At 38.2% G+C, this 14,986-nt stretch overlaps 1 protein-coding gene across 1 annotated transcript in view; it reads right to left on the bottom strand.

Annotated features, from left to right (window-relative positions):
- Positions 1 to 11,735: 11,735 nt before the first annotated feature.
- The window catches only part of COL1A2 (collagen type I alpha 2 chain), a 35,793-nt gene continuing 32,542 nt past the window's right edge, over positions 11,736 to 14,986 (bottom strand). The window contains 4 exon segments of the mRNA NM_001003187.1: positions 11,736 to 12,204; positions 12,900 to 13,142; positions 13,836 to 14,020; positions 14,421 to 14,679. Coding sequence (NP_001003187.1) covers positions 12,058 to 12,204; positions 12,900 to 13,142; positions 13,836 to 14,020; positions 14,421 to 14,679 — 834 coding nt within the window. The 3' untranslated portion in view covers positions 11,736 to 12,057.

Below are 14,986 nucleotides of genomic sequence, written 5' to 3'. Positions count from 1 at the left end.
TCCCCCCTAATATCACAAAGTATTCTTTGAGAACATTCTTAATAACCACATTGCAATCCATCATGTGGATGTGCCATATCTACTCTAACCAATCCACTATTATTAGACATTTGGTTAATTTCCAATCTTTCGCTATAAATAAGGCTATGACAACTGTTGCGCCTGAGATATGATATGAGCATCAGTCATTATTTTTGCGCAAGTACTTACTGCTGTTGTAAGTGTCTTTCCTTCAGGCACTTATATCACGTTCATGCTGATAAGATATAGGAGGCAGAAGACTGTGGTTTCACAGTAACCGGCTAGGGATTGACTTCAGTGGAAGAGGAGGCAATAAGACATACATTTTTGAATACAACCTTTTGGTGTTTCTTGGAGACTCCTTACCATGACACTTCCTGTTCAGAGGGTTGGATTGGCATTTAGTCACGTGAGCCAGTTCAAAAGGTGGATTTGCTGTGACTTTTTTGATTGCTCCAGGGTTCTGGTTCCTTCTGTCAGCTTCCTGCTGCAAATAGCCATGGCATTTCTCAAAGTTAGAAGATTTCATGGGCTAGTCTTTCATACCAGCATAGCTCTCCGTCTCCAAACTTAGGTTGTTCTGGGCAGCTGCACTAGAGGACAGCTAGGTGTTCTGACTTGGGCTGTGGAAGGAAAACTAGAGTCTCACAGCTTTATAAAAAACGCTACCTACAAACTCTGCTTGTTTAAAAGTCTTTAGAAAACTTAAGGACTAGTTTCCTAGGATACATTCCAGCATGTGGAATAATAACTGGTCAAAGTATAAAAATATTTGTAAAGCTTTTGATCCATACTGCTAAATTGCTTCCCCAAAAGTTTTTTACTGATTTATATTCATGCCAGCTGTACATGAGACTGATCTTCTGGCTAAAACACTATAATTTTTAAGAGAAGGTTAGCCATAGACCAGTTAAGATCTTGCTTTTTGTTTATTAAACAAGTCAAATGTACTTTTTTGGGGGGTATATTTAATGACATTTTTTTCTTTCTTTTTCCAGAATTCATGTTCTACCACCCAAGTTTTTTTTTAAATTAACGTCTAAGAAGTTTTTGTATTTTATGTTTGTATCTAAAGACAAAGTACTCAAACCACGTGAAATAAGATACACATTTTTCAGGAGGAAGAAGAGATGGGAAGAGAGTGAGAGGATAGATAGGCTGCAGACCTCCAAATAGAGATGTTGCTTATGGCCTTTCATGCCCTCCACCCCTTGAAAAATTGCCCCACCCGTGGCTTCCAATGCCAGGTGTTATACCACATGACTTTAATGATCACAGTTGATGAGATGTCTACTCAAAGGTCATCAGTTAATAGGTTGCCAAGGGATTTATGAACTGCACCGGAATCTCTTCTTAAGGAATTAGGGTAGCAAATAAAATTTTTTTTTTTAAAAAAGGCTGCCAATTAATAATAGATCTAAAAAGACAAAAATACAGAATATGAATGAAACAGATTAGTGGTAGAGCTGTAGAGAAAAAAAGCCACAAATTCCTGCTCCTGAGATCTCTAAAGCCACCTTAGAGAGACACATTCCAGCTCCAGTTTCAGCAAAGCTGTTTACCTTTCCCATTCTAAGTATGTCCCTGCCATGTGAGCTTCCTTGAGTCATCTCTATTATTCACAATTAAGTGAACTTGAGGAAACAGAATGATTCTGAGGGAGAGTACTTATGCGACAGATTTAAAAGTATCTCAGAATTCCATACATATTCCAGCAGAGTCATTTTTATAGTTAATTCTTTGATTTAACAATTTGTTCAACATAAAATCGTCAAGCATGCAGTCTATATTGGGTATTGGGCAGGTGATAAAGGAGATACTGAGACGAATCAGACAAACTCTGCGATCCAGAAGCATACAGTTCCATCACACTTTTCTACATAGTGCGGTCTTTCGTTACTGCAGAGTGTCAGATCAATGGTGACCAACTAGTTGCTAGGCAACTTGAAAGACAGGCATACAGATCCGATGCAGCTTCATTCTGGTATGTATTCTTCTTCAAAATGTTTGTCAAGAACTGTGGAGGGTCTGAAATTTTCTCTGCTTTAAGGCTAAGATGTTAGTCGGCCACAGTTGAACAGATGCTGGCAGAAGACATGTGACTTCTAGGTCAGAGACAAAGGAGTAATTACTCACAATAAGGCAAGCAACAGAAGCTTTATGTTTGCTTCTGGTTCCCTTGCCCCCAAGTTCTATGGGGGTCATTCAGAGCAACCCAGCTGGATGTGTCATGATGGAGAAACACAAAGTGTAGGGAACCCAAACATTTTATGGTGGGCTGCAAGCAAACCTGCCAGAAATTTGCCCTGTAGGGAAACATTATCTTTATTATACTGGACAGAAAGCTGTTCTCCACTCTGGAAGGAGATACTATCTCTCTCTCTTTCAGGGCTATTCACTATCACTATACAAATGTCCTTGAAAAGATAATCCAGAACAAATGTCCTCAGTACCTTTGCCTGCAAGACATTTTGCAGAATTGTCTCCCTACAACGTTCTTTTTCTGGCTACTACTTTTTTAGGCCATTCACATTTTTGGTTCTTATTTCTACTAACTAAGTATCTATTTACTCTAAGATTGCTCTATACTCCTCTGTTTTTGGTGTGTACTCTATATCCTGCTACGAGATGTATGAGTTAAAACTTGTTTTATGTAATAGAAACCAACTTTTCTCCACCTCAAGCAGAATAGAGAGTGAAAGGATACTGGATGATTTCATAATTCAAAACACAACCAAAAACCTACTGCTGTTCTAGGACTTCATCAGCAGAAGTTGATGGCCACCCCTAGAGTGCTGTCATTAGCATGCTTCAACTTCAGTGGCTCCCAGTCTCTGTCATTCTCCACTCCAAGTTTTAAATTCTCAGGAAAGAGGAGTCAAATGGCCTGGTTGGTTCAGGCTCGGTCTACTTTTTCAGTTATGGAAGAGGAAAGGGCCATAAAATCACAGACCTAGTAAATGTTGGCTGTTCCCAAATTAGGGGAGATCATTTCTTAGGAGTTTTGGAAACCTTCCCAATTGCTTTCTACTCTGTCTGGATTTGTTTTGATTGATACTCCATTGCTCATAAAAGAAATATGGTTATTGTATGCAATTTCTTTTTAAAAATCAATTAAATACAGTTTTGCTTTGCATGTTATTTTCTTGGCCATCTCCTGCCATTTCTCAAAAAAAAGATCTTTTTTTTTGAGTCATTTTGTGACCTGATCTAAACCGATTTAGTGATTCAAGAGTTTTGGGCAAATATAGGTAGCTTATAGTGGTTGGAGATCAATTGGACTGTCTTTTCTTGTCAATCTTGCTATTAAGTGGCATGCTACAAGTAGAGCAAGGCTTAGTTCAAATTTTATTAATATGAAATATTTATTAGCTAGTCATTTATCTTCAAGACAATTATTTCAACAATAAAAATTTATTTTTCACATCTTTTATGCTAATTAATATATCCCCTGACATAGATTTCAGTAATGCCCATTTGAAATACCACAGTAGCCACCTCTAAAACTTCGATTTTCCTAATTAGGGTATCTGCAAGGTTATCTAATCAACCCTGGAGTGTGGACTAATGTTACCTTATTGCTCACACGCACATACATACATTAGACCTCCTGTGGAAGTATTTTTAAAGTAAATTACCAGATAGACAATATAATAGGTCAGAATTTAGGCATTTAGTCATGCACTCATGCTAATTTCCATACTCCTTTGTAATTAACATTCCTCCTGACTGGATTAATTGGGTTTGCAATAAGTAATCACATTTATAATACTGCAACTGTTCCCAAATTAATTGCTCACGAGTTCAATGAGCCATTACATGTTCTCATTTAAAGCAGCTTAGAGAGCCCATGATTTTAGAGTGGTGGCCCTAAACATTTTGGGGAGAGGGGCATAGAATCATCCAAGAATATTTCAATAATGTGGTGACAGCAGTAAACCAGTGGTTCCCAAACTTTGAGAGTACATGGGAATCACCTCAATGTCCTCATTGAAAATGAAGATAACTTGACCCCACCTTAGCAATGCTGGTTAGGTAGATATTGTATGGGATCTGGAAAAACTTTGAGTATTGCACATCATCTTCCTAGAAAAAGGCACATTTGCACCTACCTCCAGCTACCAGTGATTTTAAGGGAGGATTTCAGAACCCTGTGGCATTAGTCAAGTACAATTTTTCTCAGCACTGGCTGCGTATTACAATCACCAAGGGAGTATAAAACAATATTTCAGACCAATTAAATCATAATATGAGTAGTATAGGGTGACTAAACTGTCTGCATCATTTTTTTCCCCATCCCAGAATGGAGACTAGAGATTTTTCCCAATGTATCAATCTATTTTACTGAATTAGACTCACTTGACAGATACCTAGCAAAAGTGATAATAAAAAGAAGCCCACTTACCCTATAAATCTTACAAAATACACAGTTTAATTTGTGTATTGGTGAGAAGGCACATCATTTTTGGCATTGATTTGTCTTTCTCTCTTCAAAGGTTCAAAGGATTTAGTAGACTTTGTATTCTGTTTGATAAATAGCCCTCCCAAGCTTGGGAGAAGAAAAGCCAGGCTCTTTTTATAGTTTATGGTGACAAGGTGAGTGTTTATTGTGATATTTTAGTTGAAGAAATTCTAAGAAAACATGCAGAGCTTCAAATTGGCTGTAAGTTTAGTATATTTTAATATTTGACAAAAAGTAAATACTCATTATGAGTAAACCCAGGGAAATGGTTAAATGGGCAGTTTTGTTATCTGAGGAAAGTCTTTTTTTATTCTTTTGATTAGGAACATATCATGATGAGCAAAGTAGTGGATGGAAACTTTAATTTAGTTACATTGATAAGGTTTAAAAAGTTTTTTTAGACTTTTGTATTTTAAGGAAGAGGAGACCTATAATCAGTGAGAGAAAAACCATGTTGGAAATGACTATAATACAGCTTCTTTGAAGTAGATCCACTTATATAATAATACTCATATAGACATTCAAAGCACTGGTAATAATAGGTGATTTAATGGTGTTTAAATCCCTTGAGTAAATTCATATAGGCCAAGAAATTTCCCCAAGGACATGAGTTTAATAATTACGATCATTTCTTGTGCTGATAACTCTTGAGTTAGAATTTCTGCTCCAGAGACAAAGTTTGAGAAACTCAAATTGTGAAAATTAAGTGTCAGGAGTTTGGCTAATTCAACACATACATATGAGTTATGGTCCATTTGTGTATGAGAACTGGCTTCCAAGTAAGCAAAGGGCTGTTTTCTCAGCTCAGAAAGCTTTGTCTTTAAAATTGTTTGCACCTAATGGCATGTGGCAGAGACTAGTTGAATAAAAAAAATTTTTTTCCCAGAAATTTTAGCTTTTGCTTTTACTGTTAAGGTGGGATTGTTAGTTTTCTTTGTAAAAAATCGAGATGATTTTCAAGCTTCTAATAAAAGCTCAGTACTTCTTTATTAGATTGTGGAGAAGGACTCATCAGAATCGTGAGGGTTTGGAATTTTGCCGGAATCCTTCATAGTAGGAGATATTGAAGTATAATTGAATTGTAGATGTGCTATCAGTTTAGGCCACTGTCGTCAGAGAAGCCAGCACTCCTGGAAAGGTGAGGATGGAGTTACAGGCTTGAGGAAAGATCCAGCCTTGTGGCAGACTACGCCAGCAATGGTGTTGCGTGCTTACTCTCCATCAACCCTACAAGCTGCTATGTCTTCCTGTTTCTGATCCTAACCACCCAGTGGGCAGGTCACCATTATCCCTGTCTTACAGATGAGGAAATGAGAGAGACAGGGTTCCTATCCAGATAGCTCTGCCTTCTACGCCCCTATTCTTTCTGTCACGTCCTCTTGTTTCTATTCTATGTAATCCCTAAAACCCCTTGCTTCAATCCTGAAGTTTTTCACTGCATTGTGGGGATATATTTGTAGCACTGGACAGCTCTACTCACCCAAAAGGCCATTCTCCTTTTGAGCTTACGTTCGCCTCTTTGTGATTTCCATTTACTGGCTCTGTGGGAGAGATATTAAGGATAGATGGAAAAGGGTAAGAAAAAAAAGGAGCATTGAAGACCTGAAGGTAGGCTGCCATGGAAGCTGGAGAGAAGGCTGTGTGTCTGGGGCAGACAGAAAATAAGCACAGGAGGCTGTTCTATTTTCTCCTCTGAAATTTGAGTTTTCATTCTCTGATGGTGTGCATGTGGCTGTGTCAAAAGACTGGGGTGTTCTATTATTCAGTCAGCAGGGGGAGCAGTGAACTCGAAGTGACATCCCGTAGGGAGAGAAAGGCCATCTACTCAGCACGGTGGTTTATGAGTGGGTGTTCTTATTCTGCCTGGCATTAATAGATTTCATTTAAAAAAAATTATTTCTCCTTTTTTATCCCCCATGCTGTTGATGGTTAATTAAGTCATTGGGCACCAAAAGCAATGCTGCACTAGAAAAAAGTCACTTTGGTGGCATTTTGTGTTTGTGAATTTCTTTAACTCTGTAATGAGTCGAAAATTTAAGGGTACCTTTCTGGAGTCCATGAGGATTGTTAATTCTGGCCAAAATTATTCTTATAGCTTGGGTTCAGAATAACACCTCTGTTTGGGAAGAGCCAGGCGAGGAGGAGACATTTGATTCTGGGATGATTTGAGGGTCTCTGAAGAACACATTCCAATTATTGTCCTTAGTGTCTCTTATAGTACCAGGAATTGCAGTCTCTTTTAGGTTGAAGCTTTTTTTTTAAAAAATTTAAAAAAATATAATTAACATATGCATATTTTACCTAAAAAGAATAACTCATTAACCAGTCTCCGTTATTGAGTTTATTTGTTTCTATTTGTTTGTGGACAGGTGCACTTTGATATGTAAAGTCCAACTCTGGGTCATGAAGCATCTGCCAAGCCTTATTAAAGCATTGGAGGGCCCACAGCAGGGAAGTGGAAGAAGGAAAGACAAGCCTCTATTTTAATGTGGGTCAGTGGCTGGTCGGTTCTCCCAGGTCCTGGGCCAGGAGAAGTAGCATGTTCTGAGTATGAGATCCAAGATAAGATAGGAGAGTCATATTTCAGAAAAGCCCAGAATTTATTAGATAAATAATACTGCTTTTGTGCAGTAGTTCATAACATGTATTTTTTGATCATGAGCCCTTTGAAGTATCTGGAGAAAGTTATGCATCCCCTCCCAAGAAAAATGCATGTGCACACAAAATTTAGCATGCTATTTCAGCACTTTGTTGATGTTCTGCACTCCCCTGAAGCCCATCATGAATTCTTTTTTAGGGTACTAGTCTCTACAGTTAGAGGGTGGGAATCTATATGCACCCCAGGGTGTGTGTAAAATCATCCACCAGAGTATGGAATTTTCTATTTATATTTATTCTCTCTCTCTCTTTTTAAATATTTTATTTTTTTATTTATTCATGAGACACACACACAGAGGCAGAGACAAAGAGAGAGGGAGAAGTAGGCTTCCTGCAGGGAGCCCAATGCAAGACTCAATCCCAGGACCCCGGGATCACGACCTGAACCAAAGGCAGATGCTCAACCTCCAAGCCGCCCAGGTGCACCTATAGTCTCTCTTTTAAAGGTTTTCTTTTCCCTGTAGATTTTACGTTGCACATCATATGCGAGTTCTGTAGTATATAGCACTCGCATAACATTTATATATAAATAGATTAACAAAAGTAATTGTAAGGGATCACATTTTTTACTGACAGGGAAGCATGACTCGAAAGTGATCGATTGGTATTTAAAGAGTGGTGCCAATGAAATTTAAATTCTAGGCTCTGCTCTCCCCACAGTGGAGGGCCAAGGATAGGAGATTAACTCAAGAGGTGACTACTGGTGACTGGAAATTTTGGACCTAGTGATAGCACCTAACATTTGCCCACACTTCATGAAGTCCATTCACAAATGTTCTATTTGTCACAGCGGAGCTGTGACATAGGTAGAGCAGGTGCTAATAGAAATCTCTGAGAGTAAGGTATGTTAACCAAATTCTTAGAGAACTTAAGAGACTTTCCCAAGTGCCCTTGGCTAGTCAGTGGTGGAGCTGGTGCAGGAAACCTCAACTGCTGACCACAAATTATGTGCTTATTTCGTCAAACAGCAGGGATAAGTCAATCATTATGGGCTGTCAATGGCCCCATGGCTGCAGTTACTGGTGCTTCCCTGTGGACGCTGAGTCGTTGAATCCCTGGCTGATCCAGATACAGGGATAGAAAGCATATTTTAGCTACTTGATCAGAGGGCCAGGAAGCCGAGCTAACAATTCAGCATTAGCTCTCTCCTGTTGGTACTGTAATACCAACATATTTCAAAACAGATAGAGGGCTCTGGAAGGGTTTAGATACATCTATGTACAAAAAAGATTTACAATGGGTTATTAAATGGGAGTTTTGAGGCTGGTTTCTCAGGAAGTGCCAACCACTCGTTCTCCCAAATTTCCCTTGGTGCCACTGTCAAAGGCAAAGTACTCATCTAGATGGATTGTTGTTCTGACCCAAAACGACATTTCCAACTTTTCTTATATATAATCCAATTTCTGAACTTCTTTTTCAGTGATATTAAGTGGAATAGCAGAAAAAAAGTATTTTGGCATTAAAGATAATAAATGTGCTTTGCATTGGTCAGGTGTCCTTGCTCTTTGCCAGTGCATTAGCTGTATTGATTTTAGAATTTTAAATGACCCTTTTTACCAGACTTGATTAATGTCTCGTCCCCCGATCTTGGCTACCTGCTCCTTCCTTCTCTCATATGCAATCTTCTTCCCTCTCAGACTGGCACAAGTTAGAGATGGCTGACCTTCAGAGGATCAAGGGTCAGGAAATTGTGAGGAGGGTCCCTCAGGCCTGATGATTAGCCTCTATGGAGGGGACTGGTCGTGGAAGGATCAAGCCTTCAGCCTTTTGCCCAAGCCCCAGGCACATTCACAGTGGATCTCCTGGCTTGGTAAGTACCAGACTGTTCTAATATGTAGCTTCCATAGAAGAAACCTCTAGCCAGATAGAGGATTTGAAAGTGAAATGAGATCTGTGGCAAAAGCTGGCCAGCTAAGCCCAAATGTCACTGTTATTGCATGAAGCTAAGGTTAATTTTCTGAGATCCCCTCTCATTAATTAATAGTGTCCTCTGCTATCCTCAGAGGACACTTTGTTTAAAATTGCATTCACACATTATTTTATTCTCTCCCTGCACCTGAACTGTGGAGTCCCTGAGGATGTTGCTGCCTGGTATGTATGGCTTTGTGTACCCCTCCCTGAGGCCCCCTCAGTGTGGCCGGGCTGCAATGAGTGATGACTCTGAGGCTAGGCTTTTCCTTCTCTTTCAGAAGATGAGTGGGTGGGAGGTTGACCATCTTTCACTAGAGATGGCCACTCCTCAACCAGAATTGTTTTCAATTGTTCGCTGCTTCTTACTTTTCATAATATTTTAGGAGTTAATTTGTCATAAATGATAGAGGTGATATAACTACATTTCAGCAATTTTGGAAAATTGAGGCATAAAAGTCATTCCTATCATTACTCCACGAATGCACCTTCTCTTAGCATTTTGATATGCACGTTCGATGTATTTCTAATGACAATGTACTTGAATATTTTAAAGATTACAACATTCCATTCTAAGCATTTTTGGTTGTTTAATCATACTCATAAATGTCATTGGGGTATCAAAATGTATTTCACTATTTTCCTATTGCTGTCTATTAGACCAGTATTCATTCCTCATTAGTCTTGATTGGATATACCATCATTTATTTCCTCATTGTTATTTTTTTTATTTTTATTTTTCCTCATTGTTATTTATCAGATATACCATTGTATTTTGAACTATCTTCTTGTAATCTCACATTCATGATTAAATTATTAATGACTATTGGCTTAAGAAATCTGCCTATTTGGATTTAGTTTGACAAAGAGCATTATTAACATCTAGCATAGTGTTTGGCTCTCAACTGGTACTCAGGAAACGTTTTCTTCTTCACTCTTGCCCTTTGTATGTCAACTTTCTTGGATTGTGTACCTGAGGGCATAACATGTTGAGGAAACCTAGAGATTTCTAACTGGTTATCATATAAGTTTGCCCTGGCCATTTCAATTACTAATTTGTAGGGAGCATTGGGTTTTCTGACTACAGGGGTTTAGTTTTCTTCCTGTCATTTGGTCAGGTATATTTATCCATTCTTGCCAGATAGAAAATGTTAGAGCTACAAAGTGCTGGCTGTGGAAATCACCACATCCAGCGGTTTCCCAATGGATGCACAACAGAATTTTGCAAGGTGCTTAAGAATACTGCTTCCTTACTAAATCTTGATTTGGTGGTTGGGGACTGGGAATATGCATTTTAATAAGCATCCCTGTGTTCTGATTCAGGTGGTAGCCAGACCATAATTTGAAGTTACCATTTGGTTAATAGATCTTGGTAACTTTTTAGATTTAGATGTTAGATTTTCATCATGTTCAGTCTTTTGCTTTTAAAACTAATTGAATCTTGAAATGACTTATTTCAAGAGGCAAATATTACAATCACAATTATGTTCTGCAACAGGAAATAAGCTCTAAATGAATCTTAACATTTTACTTGACACATTACTATGTTTAAGTGTATTAAAGATGTCATTGAAAGGTGCAGGGGAGGAAAATGAACTTGATTTGGCAGGTAGGTGTTCATGGTACTATTATCCACAACTGTCTCTGCTGATTGACAGCACACACATTACCTCCTAACAGGCATTGTACTCAGTTGCATCAGATTTAAGTGTATGGCATTTTTTACTGAATATTTGAAACTGTTTTAGTTAATAGTATTAATTGTACATAGACCAACTTTCAGCCACTGTTTCAAAGTGCTTAATAGATAATATACACCAGAAGGTTCTGTGGATCTCCGCTTAGAGTAAACTTAGGTCTACGATACCATTTGCTTAAGTATTATGTATTTTGAGTAGTGCAAATGTTTTATCTTCCTCCATATTATAGATACAGAAATTAAACACAGAAAAGTGAAGTGCTCAAGGTCACTCAGCCACAAGGAGAAGTCAGAATTGGAGCTCAGATCTCCTGGGTCCTTGTTCTCTGCTCTTTCTACTATATCAAATTGCCTTTTTTGCATAGTTTCTATTTAATGAGAAACAGTCTAATGGCTGGTAGAGATGCCATAATCCATATTTATATTGCAAAGAGCTTCAAAGCAAGGAAATCTACTCGATATTTTCTTTTGGAAAACCAAACATGCTTTATTTAATTTTTTTCACAATTTATTTAAACATCTCACATATACAAAATAGGTACAATTTAATTTTTCTGCTTGTCCGAGAAATAAGGCTTCCTTTTGGTACCATGGGAGAGGATGAAAATGAGACTGGCAAAGAACAAATGCTGAATTTAAAGAAGAGGACAAGGTTGGGCAAGTGATCTGCATACTTTTATTTGGGAATAAGATGTAAAATACTGATGCTAAATCAAATGAGAAAAGAAGACACAATATAGCTCATTACAGAGGATTATTTCTTCTCAAATTCTTCTAGCACCATCAACGTTCTTCAAGTATCTGAAATACTATTAGCACCTTTGTATTCTGAACAAACAAAACAAGTACCTCAGCTCATGTCATCTAGGTCAGCACCTAATGATGTGGATCACACTCACAGGAAAGTGTTTTGAGGTAGTTTTAAACCTTCGGAAGTTTGGGTTTTAAACTTCCCTCTGTGGAAGATATTCAAAAGCCACAAGTGGTGCAAATGTTCATGGTTTTTATTTTATTTTTCAATTTTTATTTTGGTTTTCTTACAAAGGTTGACATTTTCCACAACGGATGTAAGAGTGTTGAAAAAAAATTCCAAATCTTTGGGGGCAGGGAGGGGGAATGAATGAAATCGTATTGCACTATGCTCTGATCAATCCTTCTCCTTCTCTTTTGCCCACAATTTAAGCAAGTAGATGTGCAGAGGAAATGGAAGGACTCAACTCTCAGTTAAAAAAAAAAGAAGAAAAAGAAATGGCAAAGAGAGAAAGTTTTTTCAGATTTCTTTTTTTTTTTTAATTTAGGTTGAGTTCATTTATTTGAAACAGACTGGGCCAACGTCCACCCTGAATTCTTGGTCAGCATCACCGATGTCCAAAGGTGCAATATCAAGGATAGGCAGGCGGGATGGCTTATTTGTTTTGTATTCAATGATTGTCTTTCTCCATTCATTTGTCTTTTTCTGTTTAAAAAAGAAAAGAATATTTATAAAAAGTTGCATTATTCCTAAATCTAATATCATTAGAACTTTACATATTTAAGAACCATTTTGGGGCTTGTTCATCTGAAGTGTGTCCCAGATAAAAATATTCATCTTTGAGACAGAAGAATCAGGGGTATCTTTAGGGAAGAGGTTTCCTACCAGTCTAATTTTTTAAGGAAAATTTCAATACATATTTCATGTGGTTTATTGCTACATTATCATTTTTGGGATGTGTGTGTCATTAGGGAGAGCTGAGTGGGTACACTGTGAGTAAATTTTAATTTTTCTCCAAGGTATAAAATATTGTAGAGAAAAATTACATGCAGACCATACTAATAAGTAAAATAAAGTACATATAGCTATAAATTATACCTTGGGACCTTTTAACCCCAAGTAATTTTAAGTTATGGGCAGACAGCATCATTTAAAAAACTCAAGTTTAAAGAAAAACAGCTAATGCATGGACATGGTATATATTTCAGTATTTCAGAGAATTTTCAAAGGCAAGATCTGATAAGAATCCTCTTTAGCATCTGAATTTAAATAAATACACCTATGAAGTTAGATTGAGTAAGTTTGGTCTCATTATCTGTTCATTCATGGGTCTAAGCTAGAACTCCAACCCCCCCCTTTTTTGTAAATAAGTGCTACTCCCAAATTTCACTATTACTTACAGAGCAGCCGTCTACAAGAACAGTGTAGGTGAACCTGCTGTTGCCCTCGGCAACCAGTTCAACATCATTGGAACCTTGCAGAATGACAGCCTTTTTCAGGTTGCCAGTCTCCTCATCCATATAGGCAATGCTGTTCTTGCAGTGGTAGGTGATGTTTTGAGAGGCATGGTTGGCCAGCAGGCGCATGAAGGCGAGTTGAGTAGCCATTTCCTTGGTGGTTACTCCTTCAACATTATATTCAAACTACAGAGAATAAAATAGAAATGCTAGTTAAGTGGAGAAGGACTCAGATACTAAGAGTCAAAAGAGAGAGAGAGAGAAAAGGCTGGTATAGGGAAGAATGATGACCTCAGATCTGAACCTTGGGAAAAAGATACTTTTATAGGAAACGCAATTCACATGTCTTTGCAATATTAGTTACCTAGGAGGGACATGAGAACTACCAGGCTGAGGCAAGATAATCTCAAAATGGTATCTGTTTTAGTTAACCCTTTATATGTAGGTTTCTTCTTAGAATGAAAGAGAAATAAGACAGAGAGTCAGACCTCTTTCTTTTTCTGTGATTCCCACCAGTAGGCATTCAATAAAGTTGGTGAAAGATTTTGATTAAAAATTTGGAAAAGCACATATCCTGAAAATGCATATGCATGAGCACAGGGTTATGTGCTGGCCAGTACTTCCTCATACTAAATGGCATTAGTCAGTTTCTCTAGTGGTTATCAGCTAAGTTAAATTTGAATAATAACTTTAGATTGCATGGATATGCCCATCAATCCATCTTTAATGCGAGGTCCAGGATAGAACTGAAACCTGAGCAAAAAGCAGGTTCTTTCAATAATCCCATTCTGGGAAAGGATTAAAATGCAGACCATTAAAAAGCAAGCAAACTTAACAATATTATTTAGTAGGAGAAGGAATGTTTGTAGGATTCCTCACCTGGGTACCACCATTGATAGTTTCTCCTAACCAGATGTGCTTCTTGACCTTGGAGTTTCTGTACCAGTTCTTGGCTGGGATGTTTTCAGGTTGAGCCCGAATGCAGGTTTCGCCAGTAGAGAAATCACAGTATACTTTGATAGCATCCATAGTGCATCCTTGGTTAGGGTCAATCCAGTAGTAACCTTTAAAAAAAAAAAAAAAAAAAAAAAAAAGCCCAGCTCATAAAACCTCTCCTTGAGTGGAACATAGGTTCTAATAATTACTAGACAAAGAATTTTGATTCCCAGAAGTAACACTGTCTACTCCACATTTAACAGGAAGAGGTTGGCAATTTTCAAGATTAGACAGTTCCTCCTTTCCTCCTAAATCAAAGTATATTATCATGAAAAAGGCAAAAATATTTATTAAGAGAAGCCTGAAACTTGGTGCAGGATGGGAGAAGAAAATGCTTCATCAATCAGGTATAATTCCACCTAATGCAATTTTTACTCAAAATTTTTTCATTCTAAATGTCAGTGGGAAGTGACTTTGCAAAGCCCAGCTTGTGAGAAGGGCCAACCTGGCTTGGACATCTTGACTTACCACTGCTCCACTCTGGGTGGCTGAGTCTCAGGTCTCGGCATGTGCGAGCTGGGTTCTTCCTAGAGCCTTCAGGAGTAAGAAGGGTCTCAATCTGGTTGTTGAGGGATTTCAGAGTAGCATCAACTTCATAGTCCTTGGGTCTGAGAGAAGGTGGTGAGCGAGGCTGGTCAGCCCTGTAGAAGTCCCCTTCATAACCAAAGTCATAGCCACCACCACTTGGGCCAGGAGGGCCAGGAGGGCCAGGGGGACCAGGAGGGCCCTGCAAAGGTGAAAGGAAGAAAGAAGAGGTTTCGTATTGGGTCATAGGGAGAGGCGTCAATGACAGCAGACCTTCAGTTAAGTGTCACACACAGGCATATTCTAACAAGTCAAAAAAGAACCAAGTGTGTGTAAATAAATAATTGGATCCCAGGCACACTTGTAAGCATGGGCTAAAGAGCTCATCCCATATGATTTTTACATGTCTTAGAACTGATATATGGAAGTGGGGGACTGCTTTAATGTGTTGTCACAACCATCTTGGTTAGTCTGAAGAGAATATTCCTTAGGTCCGTGATGCTCTTTAT

Source organism: Canis lupus, chromosome 14, assembly GCF_011100685.1.
Source record: "Canis lupus familiaris isolate Mischka breed German Shepherd chromosome 14, alternate assembly UU_Cfam_GSD_1.0, whole genome shotgun sequence".
Classification (NCBI taxonomy): domain Eukaryota; kingdom Metazoa; phylum Chordata; class Mammalia; order Carnivora; family Canidae; genus Canis; species Canis lupus.
Note: the sequence above shows the minus strand (reverse complement) of the source record. Positions and strands in the feature narration are given on the sequence as shown.